This window comes from Phoenix dactylifera, chromosome 16 (genome assembly GCF_009389715.1).
Source record: "Phoenix dactylifera cultivar Barhee BC4 chromosome 16, palm_55x_up_171113_PBpolish2nd_filt_p, whole genome shotgun sequence".
Classification (NCBI taxonomy): Eukaryota; Viridiplantae; Streptophyta; class Magnoliopsida; order Arecales; family Arecaceae; genus Phoenix; species Phoenix dactylifera.
In genome coordinates, this window is record NC_052407.1 from 2,849,703 (window position 1) to 2,872,033 (window position 22,331).

The window sequence follows — 22,331 nt, forward strand, 5'->3', positions numbered from 1 at the left end:
TTTTACCATTCAGCCTTAGCATTGAATTAATTAGCAATTTATTTAGATTTTATTTATTTTTTAACTAATATTGCTTATTTTTGTGCATACTAGGTAACAACATGCTGCGAGGAAAACGATTCAGAGATGTTGAGTTTCAGCACATATCCGTGGGATCTTCTTCCGGTCAGTCCCTGCGGTCCCAGCAACCCGACGAGCCCCAGCAGCACGAGTCCCATGCTCAGCATGAGTCTCATACTCAGCACGAGTCGCAGTCTGAGCACGTGTCACCTGCTGATTGTCCAGACATGGATGACGTGCACATCCAGAGTAATTTGATTTAATTTTATATATTAATTTTTTTTACAAGTTAATTATATTAAATCATTTGCCTTTAATGTTTTAATTAAAGGATATTTTATTTTATTTTTATAGATGGACTGGGAAAAGTGAGGAGGACACGAGGACCCACTCGAGCACGGGACGTGTGGAGCCTATGCGAGGATGAGAAGATCGTGGTACATTGCAATGAACTGGGGCAACCCATCAAGAGGGCTGCAAGCATTTTATCGACTTTTCTAGGATCGGTTGCGCGGAAGGGTCAGTTGTGTCCGCTCAACTATTTTAAACTGTTCTATCATATAGCATGTATCATGATAACTAGCTTGCCAATATATCTTTTGTTGTAGATGGATGATAATGGAAGGGAGCCTGGTAAGGTGGAGTTTTATAAGATGACTCACACCCACCGAGATGGCAGTTTTGTTCGGGAGGAGTCAAGAGATATAGTTGTATGTATTCATCTTTGAATCTTTCAACGATATTTTTATTAGTTATATTATTGGCATACATTAATATGACCTTTTCTTTTGAGAGATATAGGACAGGGCAACAACTCTTATTTCAGAGCGCGTCGGGGAGTCATCATCATCCGACGCGACCAGTCATGTCGAAGCTCAGGTGCTCGCTGAATTATTGGGCCCAGAGCGTTATGGTAGAGTGAGGGGTTATGGCGTTGGAGTTACCCCCACTCAGTTGTCTGCAGTGGGCATGTATACAAGAAATGCTAGAGAAGGCAGTAGCAATGCAGAAGTTAGTAGACTTCGGGCAACAATTGAAGATATGAAGGATCGCCATCAGGCAGAGTTGGCGGAGTTGAAGCAGAACTAACAAACTTTGCAGTCTCAGCTTGAGCATATTTCATCTATGTTACAGCGATTTCTCCCTCCTCAGGTAAATAACTATATGTATTTGATGACTACATAATTATCATTTATTTTGCATGAGTTAATGATTTTCATATTCCTAACTTCTAAAGTCTTTTTTTTTTGTAGATTCCTGATACTTCAACAGCTCGTAGAGATAATGATGGCGCTACATCCGGTCTGTGATACTTTTTAGACTGTTATTTAAGGAGTTTTCTATGTATCTTTCTTATATTTTTTAAAGTACATTGTAATTCTAAACTTATTAATTATATATGACAATATGAATGTTTTGAATGATCTGAATATTTGTGTTGATGTTTTGAATGATATGAATGTTTAGCCGACGCTTATAAGCGTCGGCAAAAACCACCCCAGCAACACCGGCTGGCCCCGTGATGGTCTATGCCGACGCTAAATTGCGTCGGCAAAACAAGATACACCGACGCTTTATTAAGCGTCGGTAAATCTTGGCCTTTGGCGACGCTTTCCGCTTGCGTCGGCCAAAACCTTTTCCACTCAGATATAGGCAATGCATCTACGACGCTTGCTGTTGCGTCGGCTGGGTTTTGGCCGACGCTAATAAGTGTCGGGAAAGGTCAAGAAAAACGCCGGCAAATGTTACTATTCCTGTAGTGGGAGGATGCTGCTTTGGTGTTTCATAATTGAGGTAGCATATGCTGCTGCTGCTAATGTGATAAAGTAGCGTGCTGCATCGTTATTTCAAAAGCAATGTAGAATATGCTACTACTTCTAATGCAACGACAGAGAAGCTTTGGCTCAAAAAAGTTAGAAACTGAAGAGGCAACTTCCCTACGGAGGACACTATGTTGTAGCGCGAAGGATATAGAACCGCGACAGGATGAAGCATATTGAATGAAAGTAGCATTTGGAACAGTTTCTACGTCTTGATATAGGCTAATTTAAACGGGATGCAAAAATTAGCTTTAGGGTCCTTGCAAGCTGTTTATGATCAGGTCCTCCGTTCAATACAGATTCATCATCATACTTGTCCTGTAGAAGGGCAAGATAAGATCAATCCATCAAAATTCATCTCATGAAGCAAGACAGCAGCGAAAGAAAAGAATAAAGAGAATGTTCTTCTGAGACTATGATCATGAGCATGACCAGCTCATGTACCACACATACATAAACTGGATTTTTATGCTCTGATTTTATTGCATTGGATTTCTTTTGTGCGGGCGAGGCGCCTGATTGGGTGATCCAATTGTTTTATTTTGCTACGTTATGCCAGACTTTTTTACGTGCATGTTCAACCTCAGTCATGGACCAAGCTTTGCCATACCCTGCAGTCCCTGGTCGGACTTACACCTTGAGCCACTTGAACAAACTGAATTCGAGGGACTTGGCTGATTTGAATTTTATGCATGCTGAACATTGTTTGAGCTTGCTCTTTTACAAACAAAGACTTAAGATGCTGTTTGAATCCCAATCTTCTTTTTTTGAAAAAAAATTGAATGAGCTTGAACAGAAAACCGGTTATCAAACCAGCTCTGGATCTTTGTACTTTGTAGCCCTGATAGCATATAATAAGTGTGCGAGTTTGCAACAAAGTAAATATTTTTGCTCCAGTAAATCATCAGATAACAAAGTCAAATAATTATGTAGACACCAGAAATTGGCTATGTCAGATGGGGAGAATTTTACAGCCCAATTGTTTTGATACATATGTATGAATGTAAGATCATCATGTTTTTTGTATAATGCTTGCTTGTTCTGGCATAGAGATTGGTCCTCCATGCCTCTTACCATAATAAAGTTGTTTTTCATTCATCCCTTCACTTCATTCAGTATCAGTAGCTACTGCTCAAAATGTTACTATATAATTTGAACATTTTATCATCCCAGCAGAAAAGAAGGGCTCAGATTTCTCACTCAAAAGCATGCCAAAACACATACACATTGTCAGTCAGATGATCTATACATAGAATATCTGCCAAACATTTAATAGACTCTCATGGGGAGCATTGAACATCACAATATTCTCCCTATAAATCCTAGGGAATGCATTTATGTAATTGATAGCATTTTTTTTTGAAAAACAGCAAATCCCTTTGAGCACCCACGATTGTGTTCCCCAGCATGTGCGCCACCGCAGCATCCCTACACTCATTCAGAAATTTTAACTCATCATCCACAGTAAATGTTGTGCTCGACTTCATCATCTAACCTGACGGTTTCTCCACCATGAAGATTTGACAGGAACGATGGAATCGAGTGTTGATGAGTGTTTAGCAGAAACATTGGCTTCTCGTTCTGTTGCTGCTTGCATAAGCTACTCTCTACTGAATAAAAGTATTATCCATCATGGATTCCATTTGAACATAAAAGGTGAGGCTATCAAACAGCATCTTCTCAAAGCTATCTTTCCTGTGAAGGTCTCTGTATCCATACCTTGCAACACAGCAAAACACAACAATGACAACAAAAGTGTGGATGGCAGGGAGGTTGGTTATGAAGTGGGAGAAGAAATGAGGAACACCACCGACCAGTACAGTGTACACAAAGCTTATTCCGGGGACCCCAACCAGGCTTAAGCCAGGACCAAGGATCATGATCCAGACCGTTGAGACCTTGGATGGCAATAACAGTGCGGATGCAAAAATGACAACAACAGTGTGGATGGCAGGGAGGTTGGTTATGAAGTGGGAGAAGAAATAGGAACACCACTGGCCAGTTCAGTGTACACAGTCTATTCCCGGGACCCCAACCAGGCCTAAGCCAGGATCAAGGCTCATGACCAGGCAATTGAGACATTGCTTTGCATCTTGGACTTCATACCGCAACATGGTGCAATAATGCCATACATAATGAGGAAGGCTGCCGCAAAGACAAGCGGAACCAACCACCTTGATCAACCTTGAACAGTAAGCAGAGAAATATATGACCTCAACCAGCAAAAGATAGAATGGCAAAGCTGAGGTCAGGGATCCAGTGGCTCTTTCAGGCCAGAAGCATTTTTGGGATCATGAGAAATGTTGTCACCAACAAAATTATCACAACAGCACTTCTTGCATAAGTATACTAGTATAAAATATAAATCAAGGTGAGGGTCATTCAAATGCAAGTATGGATGTATGTTATATGATTTATCGGTTTATTTGTTTGATTGACTAGGAAGAAATAAAGGTGACTATTAGAATATACCAAGAAGCAAGTCACAATTTCTTCAATCATAGTCATTATATAGATAAGGCAGAGAAACAAGTTTTAATAGGTCTAGCAATATGCACAACTATCCTACTTAAGTGTAGCTATGCAGATGCATGATTTCCAGGAGGGTACTCATCTGCGACTATGACTACTGAAGTCAGTGAACCATATGAACAGCCAGATTTCATCTTCAGGAGATTTGATATATCAAACCAGCTGCAAACAAGTCAATTTATCTGGAAAACTGACTCTGTAGTCTAAAGCTGAGTTGGATGTATATGCCATGAAAAAATGAGTTTAACTAAGCAAGAATTTCGTTGGATGTCACATTGCAGTCAAGATACACTTAATCATACTACAGTCTTCCTTCACATTGCTTCTCATATTGTATAATCCGTGCTCATTTAAAACCTTGATTAGTAGGAAACTATAGAAAACTATTGCGACATAAAGAAAAATTGCAGATCACAAATTTCTCTTGCTCAAATTTGATCAATCATTTCAGATTGCCTTTACCATGTCCACACCATAGTAGAGGTATTAGTGAAGTGACTTAGTAATTGGTTTTCTTAAAGATCCGCAATCTCAGTATCGGGTACTATATAGGTACCTTATCGGTTTAGCACGGTACAGTACGGTACGCACCCTGTACTGAAATACCTTTCTACCCATTTTTCTCAATCTATATCTTGGTACGCCTCGATACAGGTCGGTGCACTTCAGTATAGGTTGGTACACACCTCGGTACAGGCCGGTATGCCTCGGTACAAGGTGGTATTTCGGTACGGGGTGGTATGGGATGTGTACTGACTCAAAGTTGATTTTCATACCAGTTTTCTTCCGGTATAATATGGTACGCCCCATATGGGGTTGTACAGCAGACCATGGTTTTATTTTCTATTTTCCACATTAAGCCACTTAAAAGTTTAAGTTGTTCGAGTGAAATAAAAAAGAGCACAACCTAGGTATGAAGATAATTATAGAAGAAGAAAGCAGTGTCATAAACAGATTTATCTTCTGTTTGATAGTTATTTGATGAGTATGTTAATGACCAACAGGAAGGATAGAATATGCAAGGATTCAATATGAGCAGTAAATTACAGACAATTGCCAATTAAAAGAACATGAAGTACCCCTGATAACTTGAATTCCAGAAAAATGCAAATAAAGTGACTTCAAATCTTACAAATACTTTCCGTTGACTTCTTAAACCAAACATGAAGAACTATTCAGTGAAGAATTATAAAAAGCGAAGAAAAAAACATAACTAACGCAAGCTTACCATAGGCATTTCCAATCTGACTTTCATTTTTGAATCCAGCAGTAACAACTATGCAGAGAATTATAGGTACTCGGTTAATATCTGGAATGTATATCTGACCGAGAAAAAATCAGATGGGATGAATCAAAGAGATAAAGAATGTAAAATATTTAACTCTTTTATTATTTTATATGTGTTGTGAATTGTATTATACACAAAATGAAAATAAAGTACCTAATAAAGATGTGTTTGAACCTTCTTGAATTCAAATAATAATCTTCTCTTTTTTATAAATATTATAAATTTCCAAAGTTAAGATTTTGTACGAGGTATTTGGTTGTGAAAATAGGATGTTCAATTTTGTTTGTTCTTTATATAAAAAAGGAAAGATGATGAGAGATCCCATAGGAGGTATATGGAAGGCATTGTGAAATGAGTAGTTTTTTCCAGTTTTTTAATATCAATCTATAATGGTGTTGAATCATAAGGGATCTTTTAGGCATATATAGACAAATACATGTAATTAGCAGATATTATTTTGACTGACATGGAAAATCTCACAAGTATTTCCCTTCCAAATAAAAGGCAAGAAAAACAATAGGTAGGGAAATTGATGACGAACATGCTCCAAAGGAAAAAAGCAATATTCTAAATTTAAACTCTCTTTTATAATATAGTTAGATAAGTAAATCTTAAGAGGGCAAAAATAATATGTTTGCTTTGATATTTCACAAAATAGAGCAGTTACTATTGATGGTTGACTAGCTTCAACTTATGAGACACCATTCATAATGATCATCATTGTAGGATTACACGGACATATATTATTGCATAAAAAAGCTGGTGATGTTATAGGAAACTTGAACTGGAAAATATGGAGTAAATAAGTATTCTTTTTTGTTCTCAGAAACAATTATAATCTGCTGATGATTGTAAATGCCTTTATTCATGTGTAGTTTGACTCTCCTCAACTATCAAAAGGAAAAATATAAGCAATTATAATCATCAAAGCAAATGTGATATATATGTTGATACCATTACTCATCCTTGATCCCACATGCTGCTGAAACAACTGCCGAGATGCAAAATCATCTGATTCAGGAGATGCAAAAGAAGAGAACAGCATTTATTTCAATCTACTTAAGCAAATTGTTATCAATCGTGTCAATGATATATGAAGTAATTACAAAAATGAAGAGATATTGAGATGTCTGGCAAGCACTTATGCAAACCACCCATAAAAAGCAATGTCTTCAAAATCTCTGTGGGATGAGAAATTATTATGACCTTTTATTGCATTTAAGGCTCATAATCCTGTATTCTCTCAACCAAGGTTCGTCGTACCAAGTCCGATTGGCTTACTAGCCGCCTATCGGACCGATACGGTTCCGGTTCCTACTGGAACCGGCCGGCTCTTCCTCGCTGGAGCCGGGGAAGAAAAAGAGAAGGAGAGAAAGCGCAGAGAAGAGAGGGAGGGAGGAGACCTATGACCGCCATCGGAGAGCTGCGGAGGGGCGGCGGAGCCCGCGAAGGCACGGCGATTCAAAACAGGGACGCGGCCGCGGCCTCAGCCGCGCCCCCGCGGGCTCCGCCGCCCCTCTGCGACTCTCCGATGGCGGCCACAGGTCTCCTCCCTCCTTCTCTTCCCCGCGCTCTCTCTCCTTCTCTTCGTCTTCTTCGTCTCCAGCCAAATTCTGTACAGGCTGGACCGGTCCGAATCGGCCGGTACGGGCCGGTTCATCAGACCTTGCTCTCAACAGTACTTGTTATCCAAGAAAAGTTTGCCTTTTACCCAGCTAATTGTGCCTTTTGATACTCTATTAGCTGTTGATGAAAAGTTTCATGCTACCTTCAGCAACTACTCTGCATAGTTATCTGGGCAGCAAACTAGTTAAGACTCCCAACTTCTCCACATTGGAGTGATTTTGCCAATGGAAATTTTCAATTTCATGAAAACTTAAATTGATTGTCACGCACTTGGTAGAATTTTCAATTCAAAAGAGAAAGTAAAAGGTATGATAGTTCTTTCTAGTAATGAATACAACTGAGAGAATTGCTATAAAACTAGTAGGGAAACAACAAAATTAATCAACAGGCTTTGTTATTCAATGGATAACTACAATGTTTGCCGAAACATGCCGAACCAGCCATAGTACTAAACCAAATTGTTTGGGGACTAGCACAGTTCAAGCATTTGATTCGGTTCCCCTCCCCAGCTTAGAAAAATTGAGAGAGCACTCCCTCTTCGGCTCGGAAAACTCTCGAGAGAAAGATAGGCCAAAGCAGACCGAACCGTCCGGTTCGGCCCGTACCGAGCCGACCCAATGGGGAACCGGATTGATTCGCCCATTAAAATCGGTTCTGACCTCGAATCGGTCGAAATGGGTTCCGAACCGACCGAAACTGGCCGGAACCATTTGAAACCAGCCGGTTCCGTTCGAACCGGTTCTCATTGAGTCGACCTAGTTCAGAACCGAGCCCCCTCTCTCTTTGCTTTAATTACTCAAGTTACCTCTAACGATTCTATATGTCACACACATCATAAACACTTAAATTTGGCTAAATAGGCATAGTACTCATAGATACACATCGGCTTCCCCCCTTCCAAATTGCACATGCATACCCCAAATACCCTCTTCCACTATATTTTGCCGAAAATATATCATCACCCCTCACTCTCTGAAAGCCATATTGTCACGACCCCCGCCCCGTTTCCGGCAGGCCGCCGGATCGGGGCGGGGGTCGTGACAAAGCTTGGTATCAGAGCAAAGGTTAAGAAGAGTCCTGTCAGAGCAATAGGGTGAGTCAGGATTAAGTATAGGATTATACTATGGAGCATAGGATTTTTCTGTATGTTATTTTATGAGTCATTTACAATTTAGTAAAATATATTTGGGGATTAGACTTAAGAGTTCTTTTTTGGCTCTACTTGAGACAAAATTTTATATCATTCAGTTTACAATCAAGATTTGTATTTTGATAGAAAGTCAATTAATAAATTCGGAGGATATTGATCAGAGTTGTACAGCGAAAGTATGGTGGATCGAGTCAATTTAAATTGGTCAAAAATATTGACTGCGATGGAAGACTAGATTTCACAATAATGAAGATTTGTGTTAATAAGAAAAGGTGAATACTGTAGATTCTCAGATTAATTATAATATGACTATGTGATCTCTCTGATAGATTTTGCTATTTTTGCTATGTTAAAAGATAATTTATGTAAACTCATTATAAATTCTTGACTGCTAGGTAGCCGTAAGCAACATGGAGGATGAAAGAGAAATAAGGGCACCTTTTCCGAACCCTGATAGCCAATCAATTTCACAAACTACTCCACACTCCATAGCCACCCAGGCAGACTTGGCAGGAGTGTACCAGTTAATGGTACAACTGCTTGAGCAACAGCAGCAGATGCAGTTGGCTGCCCAACCTGTACAGCCGATGGATTCCTATTACGAGAGGTTCCGTAGGTTGAATCCACCAATGTTTGATGGTGGATTCAATCCCATGACAGCTGAGACCTAGATCCGGGAAATGGAGAAGATGTATGAGTTACTCCAATTTTTCGAGGAGGTAAAAGTCAAATTAGCTACCTCTATGCTAAGGGGGAGTGCTGATTATTGGTGGACTACTATGAAGACAACATATGAGGTCGACGGAATGACCTGGGAAGATTTTAAGAGGGTATTTTATGCTAAGTACTTTTCGGACTCAGTCAGGCAAATAAAACAGAATGAGTTTTTATCGCTGTCTCAGTCCGAACATATGACTGTCCTGGATTATGCCAATAGGTTCGAGGAGCTGAGTCGATTTTGCCCCCAGTTCATAGAGGACGATATGAGTAGAGCCAACCGGTTCGAACAAGGGCTTAGATACAGGATCAGGTCCCGAACATCTTTACAGATAATTTCCAGCTATAAGGATATTTTGGACAGAGCTTTGAAAGTGGAGGCTGAATTAAAAAGATCTGATAAAGAAAGGGCTGACCTGATGAGATCTAGATCAGCTAGAAGTCAGAGTGGCAAGCCATGGGATTTCAGGGGCACTCCAATTCAAAAGAAGCCCAGGGCCCGCACTTACTCAAGCAGATTCCATAGTGGGCCCTATATGAGGAGAGCGAGGGCATGTTATAGTTGTGGGCGGACTGGACACCTGGCACGTAATTGCCCGTACAAGAGGAGGAATGAGCCCAGACCTCCTGTACCTAGTGACCAGAGGCCAAGAAGCAATGCTCGAGTTTTGCACTGACCCACCAAGATGCTACTGCCAATGACCGGGTGGTAACAGGTATATTACCAGTCAGCTTGATTGATCCCTCTATTTGGTTCGATTCTGGCACTATGCATTCCTTTATTTCAGATAGTTTTTCCAGATAATTACACTGCATACTTGAGAAACTAGAAGAACCATTGTATGTTCCTACACCCCTATAGAAAACAGTAATTGTTGACATTAGTACAAGAATTGCATAATTCAAATAGGAATAGGAGAGTTAGTGACAAATCTTATATAACTTGACATGCAAGACTTTGACATCATTTTGGGAATAGGTTGGATGTCTCAGTACCACACTCATAATGACTGCTATAGTAAAAGAGTGATACTCTAGATACCTGAAGAACCAGGGTTCTTTTTTTTCAAAGCGATGCACCTGTGTAATGTAATTCATAATTATATTTAATTTCTACTCTGAAAGTTTGGAAGGCATTAAGAAAGGAGTGTAAGACTTATTTAGTCTATGTAATGGATACTTGAAAGGAGACCAAATTGGAGGATTTTCCAGTAATGAATGAATATCCTGATGTTTTTTCAGAAGATCTTCTTGGTTTGCCACCAGAGAAAGAGATTGAATTTGTAATTAATTTGATTCTCAATACCACACCAACCTTAAAAAATCCCCTATAGAATGGCTCCAGTTGAAATGAAATAATTAAAGGAGCAGTTGCATGATCTGTTTGATAAAAGCTTCATTTGACTTAGTGTGTCACCTTAGGGAGCTCTAGTATTGTTTGTAAAGAAGAAAAATGGAAGTTTGAGGTTATGTATCGGTTATCGAGGATTGACAAGGTAACAATAAAGAACAAATACCTTTTGTCTCGGATTGATGAATCTTGTAAGGTGTATACGGATCATAAAAGTCTAAAATACCTTTCTACTAGAAGGAACTCAATATGAGACAGGGAAGATGATTGGAATTGATAAAAATTATGCCTTGTCTATACACTACTGCCCGAAAAAAGCAAATGTTGAGGTAGATACACCGAGCTGAAAAACTTCTGATAGTATTGCTGCTTTACTCATATCCGAGAAAAACTAATGTTGTGGTAGATGCACTGATCAGAAAAGGTGTTAGTGATACAGGAAAGGTTGAGGACAGTGTTTAGTAGGCAGAAGAGCTACGCAGATGTCAGAAGGAGAGATGTGCAGTTTGGCACGGGCGATCATGTTTTCTTAAAGATCTCTCCTATGAAAGGAGTAATGAGGTTTGGAAAGAGGGGCAAGCTTAGTCCCCGATACATTGGCCCCTTTGAGATACTAGATAAGGTTGGCAATGTATCTTACAGATTAGCACTGCCTCCAAAACCTCAGCCATGTGCATCCAGTATTCCATATCTCTATGCTCCGAAAATATGTGCCGGATTCATCCCATGTGCTACCAGTGCAGGAAGTTATAGTATAGAAAGACCTTTCTTATGAAGAGCTTCCTATAGCTATCCTTGATACTCAGATCAGGAAGCTAAGAAATAAGAAAATATGTATGGTGAAGGTCCAATGGCACCGGCACAATGTTGAAGAATGCACTTGAAAGTCGGAGCAAAGTATGAAGAGCAAATACCCTCACCTCTTTGAATAATCAGGTAATTTACTCTTTTAAATTCGAGGACGAATTTTATATAAAGAGGGGAGGATGTAATAACCCTAAAAAAAAAATTTATATAAAAAAAGGATAGAATAGTCTTTAGAAATTGATATAAAGGGTAAAATTGGAAGGAATCAAAAGTTAATGGCACAACAGTAGATATATTGAAGTGTTAGGGGCAAAATGAAAAATTTAGCATTGTGATGTGACTTAATTCATGGGTTTGGCTGTGTCGGTGGAGTGAAACAGAGAAGAAAAGGGGGGGAGTCTCAGGTGGTGACAGAGAGAAGGAAAAGAAAAAGAAGAAGAAGAAGAAGGAAAAAGAGAGAAAAAGAGAAGAAAAGAGAGAAGAAGAGAAGGAGAGGGAAAGTCCGAAAGAAAAAGAAGAGAAAGGAAGGGGGATCCCAGTTGTGTGCCGGCTGAAATAAAAAGAGAAGTATCGGTCTTCTTTCCCTCGGTGCAAGGACCCAATCCTCCGAAGAGAAAGAGGTAAATAACCGTCCCTACCTAGTATTCTAAAGAAATTAGGCTATACAAAGGATGGATTTGGTCTTGAGAGGTTAGATAGAAGTGGTTAAAGGAGAGAAAATCGGATTTCGACAAGTTTTTCCGGCACTGCAGAAAAACTGTGTCGAAGTTCCAACTTCGGCGAATTGTTTCGGGGGTCAAACGGCCTCCGATAGCAATTCATCTTACCTCTTTGGAATCCTCCATGAGTGTATAATGTTAGGTAAAAATTTCATAAAATTTGGAGTTTGGAAAGTGGACCAAAACTGGGATGAAGTAACCCGCTGTCGGTTCGGGTTATTGTTCATCCGGGTGGAAAAATAAGGAATTTCATGCCATAATAGGGTATTAAGCCTAGATTAGGCTAAGGGAGACCTTGTACTCATGCAAGGAAGTCCTTAATACACATAAATGGTGAGTTAATAAAAAAAAGAAGAAGAAAAGAAAAGGAAGAAATTTAGAAAAGGGGGGAGTTGAATCAATTAAAGTTTCCTATCTTTATGATTGGCACGTAGATTATGGCCCTTGATACAAGAATAAATGTGTTATTAATGCATGTCACAGTTGGGCAAGAAGCTAGGAAACCAGAGGAAGAAGTCCCCTACTGCCTACTGTAGATTTTTGGCGGTGTATCAGGACTGTGCCGGATTGACAGGTGAGTGGGAGTTTGTACTTTGCACCATGAGCACATTCCTTATTCATTTTCATGAATGTTGCCAAGTGTGACTTGATTTCACCTGAGTTTATTGATTAATTGTTATGATAGATTCCTCTATGTTTTGTTCTCCATGCTTGATTATTCTGTACATGCATTTGAGGGAACATTGAGAGAAATTACGAGGGGTAGATGAGTAATTAAATTGGTTCCGAATTGTGAAATGACTTCTTTTGTTAATTGATTTCATTTCCTCTATTTCAAAAAAATGTAGAGCCCTTCTCATGGTATATTGAGTTGCATTGTACTCCCATGATTCCTCACTCCCAACCCTGATGTTAGTTATAATTGGGTCATGGTCGAGTGAGTGGTAGTCTTGATTATACTCCTTTTTAGTAGATATCACAGCCCTGATACACCTCCAAAAATCTACAGTAGGCAGTAGGAGACTTCTTCCTCTGGTTCCCTAGCTTCTTGCCCAACTGTGACATGCATTAATAACACATTTATTCTTATATCAAGGGCCATAATCTACGTGTCAATCATAAATATAGAAAACTTTAATTGATTCAACTCCCCCCTTTTCTAAATTCTTTCCTTTTCTTTTCTTCTTCTCTTTTTTTTAATTAACTCACCATTTATGTGTATTAGGGACTCCCTTGCATGAGTACAAGGTCTTCCTTAGCCTAATCTAGGCTTAATACCCTATTATGGCATGAAATTCCTTATTTTCCCACCCGGATGAACAGTAACCCGAACCGACAGCGGGTTACTTCATCCCGATTTTGGTCCACTTTCCAAACTCCAAATTTTATGAAATTTTTACCTAACATTCTACACTCATGGAGGATTCCAAAGAGGTAAGATGAATTGCTATCAGAGGCCGTTTGACCCCCGAAACAATTCGCCGAAGTTGGGACTTCGACACAGTTTTTCTGCAGTGCCGGAAAAACTTGTCGAAATCCGATTTTCTCTCCTTTAACCACTTCTATCTAACCTCTCAAGACCAAATCCATCCTTTGTATAGCCTAATTTCTTTATAATACTAGTAGGGACAGTTATTTAACGGAGGATTGGGTCCTTGCACCGAGGGAAAGAAGACCGATACTTCTCTTTTTATTTCAGCCGACACACAATCGGGATCCCCCCTTCCCTTCTCTTCTTTTTCTTTCGGACTTTCCCTCTCCTTCTCTTCTTCTCTCTTTTCTTCTCTTTTTCTCTCTTTTTCCTTCTTCTTCTTCTTCTTCTTCTTTTTCTTTTCCTTCTCTCTGTCACCGTCTGAGACTTCCCTCCTTTTCTTCTCTGTTTCACTCCACCGGCACAGCCAAACCCATGAATTAAGTCACATCACAATGCTAAATTTTCCATTTTGCCCCTAACACTTCAACATATCTACTGTTATGCCATTAACTTTTGATTCCTTCCAATTTTACCCTTTATATCATTTCTAAAGACTATTTTACCCTTATATATATATATATATATATATATATATATTAAGGGTTATTAAACATATCCAATTAATTAATCATTACTTTCTTTTTCCCATATGCCTCCACCCTAATGCCACTATCCTAGTTCAATGAAGCAAGATAAAAATGTTACCTCCAACACTTAAAAGGCCATAGATAGGAGAGAGCCTCTAGGAAATGAATTACATGTCACACAAAACCAACTCAATTATAGACAATCTTGCATCTACAAGAAGCTTCTCCACATGCATGCATGCAGAGACACGTGACAAATGTATACGCGTATATGTGTGTTTGTAGCATATACAAAACGTGCATCTATGCATGTACCTAACCCACATGTACAGCTAACATGTATACTTCTATACGTACACACTTATATTTGTGTCCACGTCATATGCATGTGCTGCACCAAACGGTGGAGGTTCTTTCTTGTTGTAAGTGAATGCAACGAAAAGACCCGGAAATAATGAATAATGAGAGAATTCATTTATAGACATCTATCTAATATTTCCTTGAAGTACAAGTTCTATAAAAAGGAATTGAACCCATGGATCTATTTCCTATTTTTCTCTAATAATTTAGATCTCGGATCTATAAGGAAAGGAATATAGAAATAAAATAAGGGTCCTTTTAAAATAAAAATGGAAAAAAAAAAAGAAAGCTCGGGTCTCCCACACACATGCCACCCACCCCAGGGAAGAATCCCGAAACAAGAAAATTGGTTGCTAGATAGTGGAGAAGTCAATCATCGCACAGGGTTTTTTTTTACATAATAGCAATGGAGGGAACAATAATATACAATATTAAAGACCAAAAATTATCTCTTTTCAGTCTGCTAATATAAGCACAAATGAAATCCTGTGTCCCATGCAAAAAAAAAAAAAAGGAATAATTATATGAACAGAGCAAAGAGCATCAAGATATAACGTATAGTCAGTCTCAACTTTACCAGCAAAGCAATTTCAAACTATTCCAATCTAACAAGAATTAATTCCTAGTTTTCCAATGTAGCAGCATCTAACCTAAGAGAAATAAATGAATAAAGAGACAATTTATTTCTCATTGATCAATGCCGACACCAAGAAACCAAAGGAATTCGATTCTAGTGCCCTTGACGGCAGCCCGACCACCAATTCTAAACTCAAGAAGTACACCACCACAAGCCAAAGATCTCACCTCACTGCATCTCTTGCGTCAAAATAGAGGGTTGGTTTGCCAATCAATCATTAACATCACGACGAAAAAGTGTAACATTACCAAGAAAAAAAAAAGGTGCAGCATTCGTGACACAAAAAGAAAAATTTCGGGCTTCTGGCTTATGACACGTCGAAGCAACATTCTAAATTTGCACAAAGGAATGGCACCCGAAGAGTCGAGATATCCGAAAAATTGGCATCCCAGAACCGTAAATGATCTCACCAAGGTTTGAGAGCCCAGTGGGCACAATGAAGACCAAAGGGAAGCCGAGGAAGTGGGAAAGTAAGACGGCAATTGTAAGCTTCGAAAGCCATTGCTGGGCTCAAGTAAGGGATTAGAGGAAAGGGGACTAGCTCCACCAGCTCAGCGGTGGCCCAGTCGAACTAGAAAGCAATATGTGTAATACTTGTCCACCGGGGATTCACATTGGAGCATCGAGATAAAATCCTTAAGGACTCGTTTGGTCACGGAAAGATTTTTTTCTCATTGAAATATTTTTTTCTGAAAAGCTGATGCTTAGGTATATGATACTTAGGAAAGTGATTTTTGCATATTTGGTTAATCATAAGAAAGTGGTATATTTTATAATGGCTTATGTTTGGTTAAGCATCTATTTTTCTGAAAAAGTTTTGCAAAACACTTATTATTCTCTTAATAAAAAGAAAGACCTAATCTCATTCTATCTAAAAGCTTAAAAGCATTTTTGAAAAAAAAATTCCCAATTCCCAATCGGTGAGAATTAAACTTTTTCATGTCCCACATCGATTTGTCTTTCTCATATAATATGAGAATCTTATTTCCATAGAAAAATTACTTTTCATCCCTCTCCTTTGAAATCTCCGACCAAATATAAGGCATTTCTCTATTTTTCCGTTAACCACACTTTCCCCTCCTCTTCCCGCGAACCAAACGTGCCCTAAATTGTTACCAGCCGGAAATGCAGCTAATGCTGAACTACGTTTAAGCAAAAAAAAAAATGCTGAACTGCAAGATATTTGCCACAAAATCCAGTTAAAAAAAAAAACACTTGCAACAAAACCCAGATAAATCTATCATCTTTTCCTTTGAACTCACAGCAAGACCTCAAGGATTGAAACTCATGCGACGAAATTCAGCAGAAAATCAATCTTTCACCAGGAAAACACAGTAGCATCGAAACCCATGATGAAAGATGGCTCGACAAAAGGAAGAGATCCAAATCGCTCCAAGAACGCAGAACAAGAACTCTTCTTCCCGAGATCAAAAATCCCAAACCTTGGGACAAGAATCTTAAAGCAGAGGCAAAGGATAACTTATTAACAGTGGGAGTCCAGCTAACAATGAGCTCCAAGATTCTTACCAGAAATTAAGAGCAGCTAGATAGATATCCAATCTCCTTATCAAAATCTCTGCGAGACCTCAAGGACCGAACCTCCCGTAGCGAAATCTCGCGAAAATTCCGATTTTCAACCAGAGAACGACATTAGCATCGAAACCCGAGAGGAAAGATGGTTTTTCGAGGGCATGAGAGCGAAATCGCTCCAAGAACCGAGAAAAAAGAAGTCTTCTTTACAACCGAGAGCACAAGTCCCAAACGTTGAGGCAAGAACCTTCGAAGAGGCACAGGAACAATTGCTACCTGGAACTGTCGAAATCGCTACAAGACCTCCAGATCCAAGACTCAAGTAGCGAAACCCAGCGGACAAAATCGAATCTTTCAGCGAAGCGACCAAGAATAGCATGAAGAATGAAAACTTCTTCCTGGATAGAAACAGACGACGGGCGAAGCGGGGCGAGATCGCGGAAGGGAAGAGCGTAGAAAAGAAGAGGAAAAATCTACAGAAAGGAGGAGGGGGCTGAGAGAGAGATGGTGGGATGGGAGGCCCCCCCCCCCCCCCCCCCCCCCCCCCCCCCGCGTCTCCGCGCTAGGGTTGAAGGAGAAAGCAGGAGATCGAGCGGGTTCGAAAGGAGTCCGTTTTCCCTCCCCTTTCTTCTTTTCATGTGGACTTGGTCCACCGCTGAGCTGATGGACACGATACAACCAATAATTTTTCAGAAATAATCCGGAAAAGGTCCGTGTTGGGGGTGACTCCATGATCATCAGCCGGATGCAGAGAATCTGAGAATCACTACTGCTAACAATTTTTTAATTCGCGATATCTGAATAATGATGAGGGACGAAAGAGTTGTCCACATAAAGCATGTGTTTAGAGAAGCCAACAAAGTTGCGGATTAGATGGCCACCTATGTGGCTAACCATGCCAGTAGCATCCTATAGACGGAAGATGGGGAGCATTCTTGAAAGTTCTGTGATATTTTGTTTTCTGATTTTATTGGATGCATCGCACACGTATTGTATGAATCACTTGGTTTAGAAAAAAAAAAAAAATCTCGTCATGCTTCGCAGTCTTGGATTAACCATGTGGGGGGTAGACGGCAGCTCGCTGCCGGCTTCAATTAATGTGAACTATGTTTAAAAAAATGTAATTGACAAATCCCTTATTAAACCTCAAATTACTTTCTAAGTCCCAAAGTTACGGACTTTCAATCCGTCCTATAAGTCCTTTTACATGGAACCAGAAATTTCTTTTTCGGTTCTCACTCTAACCTAAGTTACCAGCGCCATAGGAAACCAGCCATCACTTCACTTTATATTAAATATACGTCAATATAATTTTATTTTTATTAAACTTAAATTATATATTTAAAAGGAAGCTTCATTGCACCACCACCATGCCCACTTCGTTTTCAACGTGTGTTGATTAGTTACATGCGAACACTGTCTACAGCAAAATAATTTTGCTATTACTTAATTTTCAAATACAAAGAGCCATGACGTCGTTCTCTCGCTTTAAATGAGAATGTTAAAATTTCTATACTTAATTTTCAAAACCTTCATCATATCTGCAACTCAAAACATTAAATTTCACTTCAGCAAAATAATATTGCTATTACTTAATTTGCATACTAAAATCAATTTTAGATGTATCCTAACAGAAAATCAATGCTATTACTGATTACCAAAAAATTAAGAATGATGTTTTCACTTAGTATACATGTGATCTCAATCGTTAAATTCAATGAATCAATGTTGAAATATTTAATTGTCTAACCAAATGTTTGTTACCTCTGCCAGCAAAAGATATCACCAAGCCTTCCATAGCGTTAGATTAACATATTGTAACATACTGTTATGAGTGTTATCAATTATTGCACTTCATCTGCAAAAAACGTAATTGTGCAGTCTATCATTGTCAAATCCTGCAGCACTTTCAAGCTTTCCCATCAAAAACCAGATATCACACAGGCATTCTGGTTGGGCATCGCATACACTCGCAAGTTAATCTAGATAAACATGGAAGTAATGGCTTTTCCTGGGCGGGACACTGGTACTCTTGATGGCATGCGCTTTCCACGACCTTCTTGTAGCTCAAAAGCTATAGGAAAAGGCAATATATAGTACTGTTAATTAGAAGCTTGGCCTCATCGCAGTGCATAAGCACAGAGCAGCATCCAAATTGGCCTCGCTTGAGGGGGGCGATGTACCACTTCTGGACAAGGGCATGGCCATGGCTTCAGTGGCGACGGTGGAGATGAGCACGACCTCGGCTTTGGTAGTGGTGCTGGTGGTGGATATGTTTTTGGTGGCGTCGTTGGAGGTGGGAAAGAAATCTGTGATGGTGGTGGCGGTGGCGGCGGATACATTTTTGATGTTCTTGGAGGGGGTGGTAAAGAAATCTCTGATGATGATGGAGGTAAGATTCTTGGCTTTGGTGGTGGTGGTGGTAGGTTCATATTTGGTATTCTTGGAGGAGGTGGCAAAGAAATCTCGAAGGGTGGTGGAGGTAAGACTCTTGGATTTGGTGGTGGTGGATATGTTTTTGGTGACACTGGGGGTGGTAAAGAAAGCTGTGATGGTGGTGGAGGTAAGACCATTGGCTTCGGTGGTGATGCTGGTGGTGGATACATATTTGATGTTCTAGGAGGAGGTGGTAAAAAAATCTCTGAGGGTGGTGGAGGTAAAACCGCTGGCTTTGATTGTGGTGCTAGCGTTGGTGGTGGATACATTTTCGGTGTTCCTGGAGGAGGCGGAGGTAAGAGCATTGGCGGCGGCGGAGATGGTGGCGGTGGCCGGAGAGGTGGATAGATGGGGCAAGCAGAAGAAGCAACAAGTGATGCTTCAGTCACAAAGAGGATTAGGATGCCGGCAACAACATGCTTAGCCATGTTTCACAAGAAAGAGGGGTTCTTGCCACTGCCAGTAATACTAAAAGCATAACGGATTCACATATAGTGAAACGAAATTATGCCTGAAAGATTTAAAAAACAAGAAAAGAAAGAAGACCATGAGGTGTAGGTACAAGACATGCATTACACGACACTTGTTTCCACATGTTACACGTTGACTAGGACAAGCAATACGTATGTCAGAAAAAGAATATGACACGGTATTAGGTCAGATCACATCTATGCAGCAGCTCATAAAAATGGTTTTCAAATGAAGCACAATTTTATAGAAGAGACGAACGTCAATGTCATCCACGAGAGCAACCCCCAACTAATCAGACAGAAATGTTGGATCCCACCAAACCCACTTGCATGACAGTGGAACCCTGATTTCAAATTTTGTCCATTTTGATTAAGATGATCTCCTTTTCTCTTCAATTGACTTTAAAAAATTCAGGTGACTCGCGAGAGACACCATAAAGAAGTACGTGTAGGCCTCCCATCACCCGGTGCAAGGTCATTGGAGAGACCCCATAGGTTCCCTCTTAGGTGAAGGCCAACCTAATTATGAGACGTGGTAGATGGACAGAAGTCCTCATGTCCTTCTAAATTACCCAGTGGCTTGCATGGCTGTTAACATTTCATTGTTGTGGATGAGCAATTGTGTCACCATACAAAGAACAGAAGATTTTGCCTCACAAGGCGCACCTTAGGCAGGAGGAGGAATGTTTCATAACATATATTCTTTCTGATAATAGAGAGAGAGAGAGATCTTAGGGTATTAATATTGTTTTATGGTTTCAATAAGAGTGAATCCAGATTCATGAGACTTGTTAACCCAACTGCTACACTTACTGTGTGCATCAAACGTGATTTGAACTTGATGGATTATACTTGACAGGGGATTATTGTGCTTCATGAATAACCAAATATCAATTGAAATGAATTAAAAAAAATCCTTTCAAATAAATACTTTGGTTGGAAAGATGCATCTAGAGATGAAAATAAAGAGAATCAAGAAAAACAAAGGGCTCGTTTGGCTCGCGAGAAATATTTTTCCTTATAAAAATATGATTCATGAAAAGAAAATACCTGAGAAAGTACTTTTGGTATGTTTGGTTGACCATGGGAAAGTGATAGATTTAAAGAGTGCTTATATTTGGTTAACCATCAAATTTCTTAGAAAAGTTATGTATAATTCCTATTATACCCTTAATAAAAATTAAATCTTTAATACTTTGAATCAAATAAGGATAGCTGAAAGACTTTTTTAAGAAAAAATAAAAATATTTTGATTTCCGGCTCAAAAAAAATAACTTTTTCATATTTCTCATGAAAGAGATTTTTTCATGAAACGTGAAAATTATATTCTTACAGAAATACAACTTTCTCGTCTCTCTCTTTTGAAAACTTCAACCAAATAAGAAGCATCTTTTTACTTTTTCGTTGATCATACTTTTTTTCTTTTTTCCGTAAACCAAACGAGCTCAAATTGATATGCCAAACTCCTCTATCACAACCTAATTGATGGCTGAGTGCTGTTACTCCCCATCTACCCAGACAACAATCACTTTATCTGCAGTATTATTGCTAGTCGGGACCTATAAGAAGAAATAAATAGCTTGCTGACGATCTCTCTAACTGCCCATCATAAATAGCTTCCCGGCATTCTCAACACAGAGAAATTCACAATCAAAACCAATTAAAATTGCCTTATTGATATGAAACTAAAAGTAAAAGTAATAAAGCAATAGAAAATAAAGAGAAAGAAAGCACAAGAGGGCATGAGATATAAATGACTCTTTTATTCTTTCTTACTTTTCACCTCCCGATACAAGATTACATATCATCTATTTATAGGCCAAAGGAGAAAGATCAAAGGCCATAAGATTAAAGGCCATAAATACATTAATTCATCATTAATGAAGAAATTGGAGGGTTACGAGAAGTTGAATAGTCATGGATGAATTCAGATGAATATCCATCTAGAGATGAAGATGAAGAGTCAAGATTTTATAACACTCCCCCTTGGATATTCATCTCTTAAGATTATGCCTCATTAAAACCTTACTAGGAAAAAACCCTGTGGGACAAAAATCCTAGTGAAGGAAAAAGAGTACAATATTCTCATTATATGCTTTTCAAACTGTCTCATTAAAAACCTTGCTAGGAAAATCCAATGGGACAAAACCTAGGCGAAGGAAAAAAGAGTACAGTGCATATAAGCCTCCCCCTCATGTGAGCATGTCAACAAATGGCTCTGAGTTGACACATACCAATCTTCTGTACTAGTTTCTTAAATGTTGTTGCAGGCAATGCTTTGGTAAATAAGTCTGCTAGATTTTCACTTAAGCAAATCTGCCGAACATCTATTTCACCTTTCTTCTGGAGTTCATGTGTGAAAAAGAATTTTGGTGAGATGTGCTTGGTTCTATCACCTTTAATATATCCTTTTCTATTTGAGCAATACATGCAGTATTGTCCTCATATATTATTGTTGCCTTCTCGTTGATTGTTGGAAGATTACATTCTTCATAGATATGTTGAAGCAAAGATCTCAACCACACACATTCTCGACTTGCTTCATGAAGCGCAAGTATCTCGGCATGATTGGAAGAAGTGGCAGTGATAGTTTGCTTTATAGATCGCCAAGATATAGCAGTACCACCATATGTGAATAAATATCCTGTTTGTGATCGCCCTTTATGTGGGTCAGACAAATTTCCAGCATCTGCATATCCAACCAGTTCCGATTTTGGTTGTTTTGAATATAATAATCCCAAATCAGTTGTTCCTCGAAGATAACGAA

General features: G+C 39.2%; 1 protein-coding gene and 1 long non-coding RNA gene across 6 annotated transcripts; one reads left to right on the forward strand and one right to left on the reverse strand.

The window, feature by feature from the left end:
* Nucleotides 1-3,031: 3,031 nt before the first annotated feature.
* Nucleotides 3,032-17,197, reverse strand: LOC120104033. Of its 5 annotated transcripts, none has more exons than XR_005506417.1 (3): nucleotides 16,656-17,197; nucleotides 6,655-6,711; nucleotides 3,032-5,688 (listed from the first exon to the last, which is right to left on the reverse strand). It is a non-coding gene; the product is annotated as an uncharacterized LOC120104033 (long non-coding RNA). The 5 variants fall into 5 exon arrangements; XR_005506414.1 differs by having other exon boundaries at nucleotides 3,032-5,734; XR_005506415.1 differs by lacking the exon at nucleotides 6,655-6,711 and having other exon boundaries at nucleotides 3,032-5,734.
* A 1,462-nt stretch (nucleotides 17,198-18,659) lies between these two features.
* On the forward strand, nucleotides 18,660-19,442 carry LOC103711459 (acanthoscurrin-2-like). Its single transcript, XM_008797597.2, has 2 exons — nucleotides 18,660-18,754; nucleotides 18,875-19,442. The coding sequence occupies exons 1-2, from the start codon at nucleotides 18,660-18,662 to the stop codon at nucleotides 19,440-19,442; spliced, it is 663 nt and encodes a 220-aa protein (XP_008795819.2).
* The last annotated feature ends 2,889 nt before the right edge of the window (nucleotides 19,443-22,331 follow it).

Excerpts from the sequence above, each read along its gene's own strand:
- LOC103711459 (XM_008797597.2), top strand. The coding sequence starts at position 18,660 with ATGGCTTTTCCTGGGCGGGACACTGGTACTCTTGATGGCATGCGCTTT. Across the intron at positions 18,755-18,874 it reads ATAGGAAAAGGCAATATATA|TGGCGACGGTGGAGATGAGC; the intron begins GTACTGTTAATT and ends CCATGGCTTCAG.